General features: G+C 41.4%; 1 protein-coding gene across 1 annotated transcript in view; it reads right to left on the bottom strand.

Annotated features, from left to right (window-relative positions):
- LOC137914157 (tenascin-R-like) overlaps nucleotides 1-10644 on the bottom strand; it is a 48902-nt gene extending 38258 nt beyond the window's left edge. The window contains exons 1-7 of the mRNA XM_068757763.1: nucleotides 10567-10644; nucleotides 8398-8614; nucleotides 8158-8258; nucleotides 7406-7568; nucleotides 5687-6163; nucleotides 966-1085; nucleotides 690-833 (exon numbers count right to left, since the gene is read on the bottom strand). Of these exons, the coding sequence (XP_068613864.1) occupies nucleotides 690-833; nucleotides 966-1085; nucleotides 5687-6163; nucleotides 7406-7568; nucleotides 8158-8258; nucleotides 8398-8614; nucleotides 10567-10644 (1300 nt within the window). The remainder of the gene's footprint in view (nucleotides 1-689; nucleotides 834-965; nucleotides 1086-5686; nucleotides 6164-7405; nucleotides 7569-8157; nucleotides 8259-8397; nucleotides 8615-10566) is intronic.
- Between the last annotated feature and the right edge of the window lie 563 nt (nucleotides 10645-11207).

An 11207-nucleotide genomic window follows, 5' to 3' on the forward strand; every position in this document is an offset into this window, starting at 1 on the left:
TTTCCCCCCTGTATGCCTTGATTGTTACAGTATTGGGGCTGCTGTGTCCTCATAAATCTTTCAAGATAATCAAATACTCTACTTTATTATTGAGTTTAGCAACATCGAGCTAGCAAATCATGAAATAAATGAAAAATGGTTGCATCAAGTTTAATTGCCTTACTTTAAATTCTGCAATTACTGAAATGTAATTCTCCAGTCTGAGAAATGGAGGATAATTTTACCCGCAAAGATCAAATAATGGAAACACATTGTAGGTAACCAGCTAATGTGAAGTGAATGAGATATTGTATTTCTTTTGTCAAGTGTATTTCTCTCATGCCATGATGACCTTGCTTTAACCAGGGAATACACCATCATAAGCTGTTCATATTTGTGTCTGTATATTAAAGTGAGAGTGACAGCAAGCAGAAGTTACAGACAGGAAGAGAAAACAAATGGCATTAAGAAGCAGGTGGTATTCCCACACTAATTTACTCTGAGAAACAGTGTGCAGGATTTCATCCAAAAGAAGTGAGAGAATCGATGCTTGTGCAGTATGGAAAGAGATGGAGAACACTATTTTGTGAGATACTGGGTTTAGCTATTCCATTTCTATTCTGTTAGCCGCAATCCAAAATTGCTTCACTGGAATATATTTGATTCCCATGGCAACATCGCGTCCCAACAATCCAGAAGAGTGCACTTACAGGTTGAAGCAGTGATGCTGGCAGGGACGCTGATACTGTTGTTAATGACAGCAAACACGTTGACGTTGTACTCCACGCCCGCCTCCAGGCCTGAGACGGTGCAGGCAGTGGCGTTGCCTGGGATCCTCATCTCTAATTGGACACCTGACAGAGAGACAGGTTGGAATAGTAGACACTGAATACACGAATGCACTTTTATTTTTGTAAAAAGAGGTAGTGCATTATTTGAATACAACTTTCTTCCCTTTAACATGTCCAGTGTGACTTTGCCCTTACCTCCTGCACTGCTTGGCGTGTAGGTCACTAAGAAATCTGTCAGAACAACTGAGCCGTCCCACTGCAAGTCAACGGTTCGATCAGTCACGCCTCGTACCCTCAAGTTCATGGCTGGTGCCACTGACAGAAGACAAAAAAAGAAGGCAAAATTATGCTTAAACAATTGCCATTATTAATTATATTTCGCTATATTTCTTTTTGTGTCACAAAGAGACACAATGCCATCTGCAGGGCAACTGCTGTGTTAGAGATTACCGCGAGCTACATGCTAACCGAGTCACGGTAGAACACTGCATCAATGCAGCTGTCCAATTTATAGTGAAATAACCAATACAATAATAATCATGAATAATTCCAGTGTTTTTAATAGACAGCTGTTAAAACACTCACGTTCCCTCTGTTTTACTGTGTTATGGAGCATGACTTGATGCATTTCATTTGGAGTCGTGACATGCGTTTCTTGAAACCAATATTGAGATACACAGAAGCGATGTCGTTGCCAAGGAAAAGTCAAATCACTTCACAAGAGAAAATATAACTTAAATGACTTCTGGACATTCTGGTTTACTGGCAAAGCTTTTCGTTTTCTAAAGTTAAGTGGATCAACTCAAAATCATATTTAGACTTGTTCTTTTGGAAAATTGCCGAAATGCTGCAAAAGTTCAAACATAGCAGCACGCTTTGGGGAGTGACTAGAAGTAGAGTTAGAGTTTTAAGTTGCACTAATTCATCCTGAACACGAGAAACTGGCTAAAAATATAAAATGCTATAACTAAAATGAATCGCAGAAATTATTTTTGTTTTGTGATTACTGCTAAGTCAAACATGATCAGTAGAGAATGTTGCTGGATGAAGATACATTTTTAGTTCACATGGAATGTGTCATTCATACGGTACCAACATAAAGTCAGCATTAGCGCAGGACTCCAAGTGCAGAGATGTAGAAATCTTTATATTCAGAGCATTGACTAATAAAGTCAAAATACATTCTCTTTCGAGAAGATAAAATGTATTCTTCTCACCTCCCCCCATTTGAACTCTTGCACATACAAATATTTTCTATTATCTCCCTCGCTAAAGAAGGTTCCTGCCTCCTCAAACTTTTAAACTGGGACGACAGGCTGGACTGCGCTGCCTGTGTGTATTCCAGCCTTTAAGAGAAAGAGGTTGGGTGTTTACATGAGAGGGCGAGGCACTCTCATTCATTGGAGGTGAAGTGCAGATAGTCGAGCCAAAAGCCAGAGAAGGTGGCATTGAATGCACAAGTGGAGGCATAAACAAGCGCTGCCAAAAAAGAAGGGGAGGAGAAGCAGGTGAAGGGCAAAAAGAGGGGGAGGATGCACAAAACTTTTTTTAAGAGAAACGACAAAATTGATTGAGGACAGAAAAATACGAGCGCAAATGAACAGAGAAGTGGTTAAGTGAGAGAGAAAAGAGGAGCGATTCAGAGAGCAGTGAAGAAGCTGTAACATTCTCACCTCCTCCTCCTCCTCATCTCTACATTCTATGATGCAGGACTCGAGAGAACAGCTCTGATTCATCCTCATGGATAATTTGGACACTCTAGTAGCCGTTGCAACTCCACACTTGACAAATGGGCACATGTTGCGCAACAGGTTGCTTATTTCTGGAGCTCCACACCGGCTTTCACTTAGCAACATTTGTCTTCTCAGCGCGACTCACCCATGTCACGTACATAAAGGAAATATATTCTACAAAGGAGCAATAATTCACGGGGATGATTGAAGGCTGTCATGTCGGAGGATGAACAGGTGAGCTGCTGGAAAGTGAAAACATTAACGGGGAAGGGCAAAGTCTCGTGGGAGGAACGGCGTCAACAGCATTAGAGCAGGATTGAGTAAATAGAGAGACAAGACTGATCATCTCATGTTTTGTTGCTATGGGTAAGGTCATCAACAAGCAGCTACTTTGTATGCAAATGCATTATTACTGTATGCTCTGCTGATTTCCTTGACATTCTCCAGTCGCCAGAGTAGCAAGAGAGGCGCTGACCTTCGCGTCTGCACCAGCGTCGGACTGAGCAACAGTTGTCAGCACCTAAAGCCATCGCTCTGTGTTTTCATTTCTAATTCTAAGTTAAGCGTTTCCCATTTCTACCCAGATTTATGCTGCAAACAAAATACAAATTTAAATAAAAATGCTTGCAATGTGATACATGTGCTGAGGGTTTTGACTTCTTGGTTTATTTTTTTTTCAGGCCTGTGTAAATCTTTCCCAGTGCTTGCTTCAAAAGGCAGCATGGTGAAGGATATTCAAGACTCTCTCCTGGCTTATTCAAATCTCATATATCTGCTGTGGAACTAAACCCCATCATGATTTGACATCAAAGTGTTTGACCTGCAGTGAAGAGTCTTTCGTATTTTGCGTTGGCGTACACAAATTTAATTAAGTCAAGGTTGTGAAGAAGTCAAATGTAAGTTCAAAATAGGAAGGGGCAGACATAACATAACATGACATGACAAGACACATAACAGTCACGACTGTCAGCACAAATTTTCTGCTGTTCAATCAGAACTCATAAAAAAATTGTCATGGAATTCACTGTCAGGATTAAAGGCCTCTCTTTAGCACAAGTTGATTTCTATTTTGTGGCTGGAAATGTATTCTTTATGTATTTTGTCTTTTTTCATGCCTGTTACATTCCATTTAAAATCAACAGCCTTCATTTCCTCGTCGGGGGGAAAATATTTGTTTCTCCATAATTTCCATAATTGAAGCCAAAAGCATCCCATTTTCTTCAGCTTTTGTTAACATGAAGCACTTATGATCATCACTGTACAGGTCTCTGGTAACTGAACTGCCTCAATTTGTATTCAGTAAATGATCCCTTACAAACACTGGATATTTTCGGCTCTAATTGAAAAGAAATAAGGAATTGAGACTACCTCACCTGGTGTGGACATTAAATGGAAGGAGTAAACAGCTTTAGTAATATGATTTGCTATCCCCTGTTTCCCTGTTGCCTGCACCTCTGTCCTCATCCTTCACTTTGTTGACAGCTGCCTTGAATGCCTGTGGAGGATATGATTTTTTTTTTTCTTTTTTTTTTCGTGTGAAGAGGTGAGCTTGACTCCGCTGCATCCAATGTGACAATTCTCTCCACGGATGAATGTGACTTTTGACAAATGAATGCTGTTACGCTTTCTTCTGTCCCACAAGTCACATGCCCCAACACCGGTGCCGAAAGCAGCGAGGGGTTTGTTTTTCAGGGCTGCGCCTGTACTGAAAATGATGAGGCTGAGGCGTAATTGCTGTAGCAGACAGAGGGAGAAAGTGTTGCATTCACACATCCATGCAATAAATCAGATCTGCAGCCTCTACACATCAGCCAAGAAAGGCAAGAAAGTTCACTTTCCACCTGAAGAGTGCAGTAGGTGGTTCAATTTATTACTTCCTTTATTCTTGGTCAAGGCGTGCTGGTAAATAAAATCACGTGATGTAGTTTTTAATCTGTCTGAAAGCTCTCTGCAGTCCATGGATGCCAGTTCCTGCTGCACTGGTTCCAACAACGAACCAGTGCAGCAGGAACTCTTTCATATTAAATTCAGTTCTGAGGCAACGAGCCAATTGATTGACTCACCAGTCTCACAATTAGTCTTTTGGTAATTATTGCTTAGCGCATAAATATTTACGGTTTTCTGCTACTGAAATGTTACAATCTGTTTTATGTCCTTGTGAAATTTATATTTTCAGTTTTATGAGTGTTGGCTGTCAGATCTGAGTGAGCCTTGCAGCCTTAATTGTATGGTGTTTATACAACATAGTATAGTTTTAGAGAGTAGATAGTACAGATAGTACAATGTTGATGATTTATGTACTAAGGACTTTCAACGGAAACAAGACTGCAAGGGCTTTTTTGAAATGCTCCTCTTAGACAGGATGTTTGACTTTATTTGTACCGTAATACATTCTACTGTGTGACTGTACTTGTACGCTAACATTCTATCTAATAAATATGTTCATCATCATCATCATCAGTTTAATAATCCATAAAAAAAACTATGCTGTAGTATATATTATGTGTTGATAAAACCCAAGAGCATCCAAAGCTGGGTTTTCTCATTTCAAGACTACCATGTCACTGTTCTTTCGGGGTTATTTATCATGTGGTAGAAATCTCAGAAGAAAAACTCTCACACTCTGTGTAAACCAGATAAAGAGACCCCAAGATGCCTTTTTAAAACATTGGATTAAAGTCTGAGGCAAAAACAAATTACTTTGTACCCAAATAAACCTCATTGATAGCGCCAATTCATGAAGAGAACACATGTTTATGGTCCGGGAAAAAAAATCTGGAGGACGGAGGCACTGCATCTAATGCTGACGCTCACCAAAAATGCATAAATGATTATTCACTTTCAGTGAGCAGGATCAAGTTGCTAGTTTTTCCTTTCCAGCTCCAGCAGAATGTTGACTGGGCTAGTCGGGACCTGCAAGGCGGATAAGCAGCTGAATACGAGACAAATGTGATTTTCTCCTCAAAAAGAAATGATGGATGGAATAATTCAGACGGTGAAACTTTCACATGCATTTTAGATCTAATACACAAACTTTTTTCAAGCTTTTTTGGCTTTAATTTTGATTGTTTTATATCTTCTGACAATTAAAAATCTGGTATCTGTAAGATGAGGCTGTACCTGTAGTCCTGACTCACTCTGAAAAATGCCCCACTACCAAAAATATAAATAGTAGGCGCCTACCAGAGTTGCAGTCATCTCCGGCAAATCCATCCTGGCAGACACAAAAGCCATCCTTGCAGATTCCCTTCTTGCTGCAGTTGTTAGCGCAGTACACCATTGAGCAGTCATCTCCCACGTACCCAGGCCGGCAGTGGCACGTCCCGTTGATGCACAGTCCCTGGTCTGAACAGTCATTGAGACACCGACCAACCATGCAGTCCTCCCCGGTGAAGGATTCCTCACACACACACTCTCCGTCGATGCACAAACCACGACCGGAGCAGTCCGAAGGGCACCGTGGCTCAGAACAGTTCTCGCCTCCAAAGTCATGGTCGCACACACACTCCCCTTCGACACACACTCCCTGGCCAGAGCAGTTGTCTGGGCAGCGAGGCTCAGAGCAGTTTTTACCGGTCCAGCCTTCCTCACAGATGCAGCTGCAAAGGTCAAAGCTGAAGCTGCCGTGGCCGCTGCAGCCTGGGACAAAGTCCAAACGACCTGAGGAAAAGGTGATTATGCATTATTACTGCCACCACGACGGGGGGTTGTGTAATCGCCGGCGTTTGTTTGTCCGTCTGTCCATCCATCCGTTAGCAAGATAACTCAAAAAGATCTGGACGGATCTTAATGAAATGTTCTGGAAATGTTTGGAATGTTACCAGAAACAGATTATTACATTTTGGTGATGACCCAGAAGAGATCCTGGTTTATGGATCAGTTTGAAATTCTGTTCCTCAATATCTCGGTTGATTATTGACCAATGATTACGGAAGTTGACACAGTCATGGAGGGTGGGGACCTCTAACTTACCACCGAATTTCATGTAGATCGGATCCAGAAGGGAATTATTAAAAAATATTTTTTTACTGATTCAGTTTACTGATCAGTAAAAAATATTTTAACATTGTAGATGTTGTAAATGTAGTTATGAGCAGCTCGCCGGAGGTATGCGCTCTCTGTGTAGCAATACAGCTGCACAACAAAGCAAATCGAAAGTTAAATTGATCAGATTTTCAAATATTTTCAAGCTAAAAAAAAAAGAAACAGTTCACAGTTTAGCTGCAGGGCAATCTCTTTTAGATGAAATTAACAAAGCCGCAAATGATTCAGCAATTACTTAAGAGAAACACAGCAGTAGGGCAGTAAGGCCATTTGCATTGCAGCATTCAGTCAGTAGCCAAATGGTTCCAAATAGTCATCGAAAAAAATCCTCATCATCAACAGAATGAAAGCAATTTCATGAACTTTTCACTTTTTTTTTTTTTTTTTTTTTAGTTCTATCCATTTCAGGAGCACGAGGAAAAGCTATTTCCTATTCCCACAGTAGAGACAAAGTGTTTATGGATCCTATTTGAATGGTTACATTTTTGCCTTTCCTTTAGCCATGTCCCATAAGTCCATTCACTGCCCTCATTTTATAATGGAAGCATCACCAAATAGTCTAACACATTTTCGTCATTTCTCAACAGATTTAGAGCAAGACTTCACACCAGGAAAAAACCACAATGCCCTGCAGCAACAATATCCTGTCGTGTTTCTTTTTTTCTTGCTCATTGTTGGCCTAAACAGTTATTTTCTGCCTGTTGGGCCTAAGTAACTGTTTTGTTTTTCTACAATTTAGATGTTGTTGTTTTTTTTGCCACTCAACATTTTATCTTTTCATGTCCTGAAAGAATATTAAAACAAAACATCCTCCAGCTTTATTTCAATGCTTTGCTGTCTTTGTTCGACAATATTCACCCGTCGCTGAGCTCTCGCCGCAGCATCCAGAGCCACACTGAGCTCTGAGCATGGAAACCTCTCTCTCCAGCATCTCCACCCTGGTAGCAAGCTGCTGAATTGTGGCTGTTGCTGGACAACCGCACGCAGCTTTTGGGATGTTGATGCGGTGTGTGAATGTTACCTGCAAAAGAACGGTGTGGTCAAGAATTGCAAATTGGCAGCTACTTAATTTATAAGTATACTAAACCAATTTAATCCAGATTTATGAAACAATGAGCATGTGCAAACTAGAATACACATAGGGGCTGTTGTTAGGTTGCCATTTATGTTAATTATGCAAAGCAGCATTAACGTTGAGATGAAAGACCTGGAGAGTTTGACATCTAGTCTAATTACACTGCAGCCATTTAAAAACATATTTTTACATTTTTCTCATGCCTGTTTCAATACACAACTTTTGGAAATCATTCATTTACTGCCAACTTTCATGTCCACATTGTGTGATTGTCTGGAGCTTAAAGACTAGCGGCTTCTGCCTGCTGAATTATCACTTTAATTCATTTTGTGTAAAACAACATGTCACCATATCAGTGTGTGTAAGTGACTAATGAAACAGACGGTGTCCAGTCTTTGCTGTGTGTGATGCAGCATGCTTGCATGACTCAACGAAGCCTGTTAGGTTCATGTCATCCTAAATTTCATGCAACCCTCTATGCATTGCTACAAAAAAAGTATATATATATATGTATATAGTTTATAACACCATCTACCTGGCTGTCAGCATCAAGTGTCTGCTCAGTGTATTCTGATGGCCCAGCTAGATCCAAAGGACCCTCCATAGAAGGTCTGGACTCCAACCCAGCATGAGAACCTTTAAATTGAAAAGGAGTAGAGCGTATTTGTATGTTTCTGTGTGAACAAAAAGGGCCTCCAGGACAGCAGGCACAAATCATATGAGCTAAATAAAAGAATCAATGGATAGATAGATGGAGAGAAGACTTTGCCGTCACCTGGACCAGGTGGCATGGTGGCCTCCAGGTCGACCGAGCACAGAGACTCCAGGGGTACGTTGATGTTGTAGACATGGTTAAAGACCACTGGTTGCTCCCTCAGGGTCTGGTTGACTGAGGAAGTGGAGGGAGACTGATCACTCTCTGGAGTCTGTCTCCTCACTCGAGCGGTACGAACCAGCTTGTTGTCTCCTGATGGAGCAGCATGAGACACACCCTGGACAGAGACGTGACATAAAGACAAAATTCACGGAACATGGTTTAGACTCGGCTGTTTTTTGTCTTTTATATTTTGTATTTACAGAGCGATGGAGTAAAGACTAAGACAAGATGCCAGGGGATAGAAGCAAGGTTACAATAAAGCACTGTAAGTGGGAACTTCTGGAACTTCTGCTGGAGCCTATCCCAGCTGTCTATGGGCGAGAGGTGGGAGCGGGGCACACCCCAAATGCATCGCCAGTGCAACCACACATGCATGCGCTACAGACAATTTGGAGTGACCAATTCACCTAAATTGCATGTTTTTGGAGATGTGAGGAAACCGGACGAACATGGAAAAAACCCACGCAGACACAGGGAGAAGATAAAAACTCCACACAGAAAGGATTAGAACCCCGGTATCTTATTGCTATGAGGTGACACTGCTACCCACTACGCCACCGTGCAGAAAGAACATCACAAACAAACAATATAAGTTTAACATTTATTGTGTGGATGAGCATGCGAGAGGAGAAACACTGCTGGTGCTTTTTTGTTGAGCATTGTTCTGATGCTCAGCACACAGGTGAAATAGTCTCTAAAAAAAGTCAAATACACAAGTAATTCAAAAACACTCGACTCGTCGTTTTTCCATACCAAAAAAATGGTTCAAAGATGCAATTGTTTTCAACCCACACGCTTAATCGAGCTCTGCAGTCAGTTCACACTTCCGTACTGTGTTAGACTATTGAGCTGAGGGAGGGGATGGTTACCAGATAAGGTGCAACTCGATTGGTCGAAGAGAAAGGAGGATGGGGTTATATGAAGAAGCGAAAGAGGAGGGAGAGCCGCAGAGAAAGAGGCAATCTAAAAAATGTCCAAAAGACAGAACAAGAAATGTGACCCTAATCTTTTCACACAATGAACGCTTGGCCACACATTTACCGAGCCATCACTTTTATCCATTGCTTATATAAATATATATTTTTTAAAAAGGTCTTGAAATCTTTTACACAAAAGGTCTATTTTATCGGTGAGTCCTGTGCTTTCAGTTGTACATGCAAAAAAAAGGATCCCATTAATGAAACCTTTTCAGGCGGTCTCCCCGTTCGGACCATTGTCAAATAGATAACGGCCATGACCTTCGATGTATTTGGATTTCTACGTTCAGCTCGTTGGGAAAGCAGCGCCATTAATCAATGTTTCTGTTGCAGATGGCATTTTTGTGCTCCACAACAAAATGCTTTAATATTCTTTTTTTTCGTACATCCGACATAGAAACAGCCACAGGAGTGCCGCAGTCTGTCGGCAGCACGAGTGGCGCTGCAGAATGCTGCGTTTGTCTCAGCTGTGTGGGACGATAGCACTACGCAACTTTGTCACTCAGGGTTTGGTGCAGTTCATTCTCTACCTGCAGGTCAAATGCAGAGCTAAAACCATACGCAAATTACAATTTAAAAAAAAGGCAATTAAGTAGTAACATATTAAAAGGTCAACCAGAGGTAACGTTCTCAACCAGTTCAAGCTACGTCTCGTTTGTTAAATTAGCGAGCAAACTACAGTTAATAAAATCTGCCATTTGTGAGAGAAATTGTGATTAGAAATGAGAAAACTGCTTTAATCTTCTTCTGCACAAGATTAGAACATTTCATTTGCTGATAACTTTCAGTGGTGGGTTTAAATTGCAATTGAAGGGGGAATTTATGATGGACGTGGGGACATGGGCTTTCAATATACAGGGAGTCAAAAAACAACAACATGCCATTAAAAATATAAAGACAACATGCAACTAGTGTAAATCTTTGAATCTGTTTGAAGCTCAACCTGGCCAGGACATTATTTGAGTGGATTTTTGCCAAGAGTCGACTCATTCGCGTGGCTGCCAGAAATGGTAGATTACAAGCATAAAAGGAAAATGAAAAAAGCTTGAGGCAACTCCACTCCAGTTATTTTTGTCAGAACAAACTTTACCTGTAGAGCAAGAAGCCAAGCCAGGATCCAGGCAGCTATGGGCACAGTGACCCGGTGATGTTGTTGTGCCAGCGGCATGTTGGGAAGAAACACCTGTGGAGAGATGGAAAGAGGTGGAAAGGGCGGTTAAGAGAAAACGTGAGTGATGTTGACAGTTTGCATAATGAACTGTGTGGATTTGTGGGGGGGGCGACTGACATCAGCTTATCCTCTGGAAATGACAAATTCATTTGAGCTGATGTAAAATAATTGGCCTGAGAGAAAAAGGATAGTTCTACAAGGGGCTTGTGGAAGCGGTTAAGAACTTCCGAATGTATTTCACCAGACAGCTCGAAATGCATGATCTGTACAGTTTGGAGGGAAACAGAAATATTGTTGAGGGAGAGCGTTGATAGATGGATTTCTGAAGAGACATCGTTTGAGCGATGCTGCTATAATCCTCTCTCCGTCGAGTGTGGGGGGGGGGGGGGGGGGAGACAGAACAGGGGCTGCACGAACAGACAATTACACATCGGCACCGACAAGACAGACCGGAGCGCAAGTTCCTGTTAAATGTGGCTCTTTTAATGTTTTCAGTGTTGTTACGATGATCGAATCGTTCATGTCAGTCAAGCTGCTTAAACGTTTGACCATTCACGGAG

This window comes from Brachionichthys hirsutus, unplaced genomic scaffold (genome assembly GCF_040956055.1).
Source record: "Brachionichthys hirsutus isolate HB-005 unplaced genomic scaffold, CSIRO-AGI_Bhir_v1 contig_283, whole genome shotgun sequence".
In the NCBI taxonomy this organism is placed as follows: Eukaryota; Metazoa; Chordata; class Actinopteri; order Lophiiformes; family Brachionichthyidae; genus Brachionichthys; species Brachionichthys hirsutus.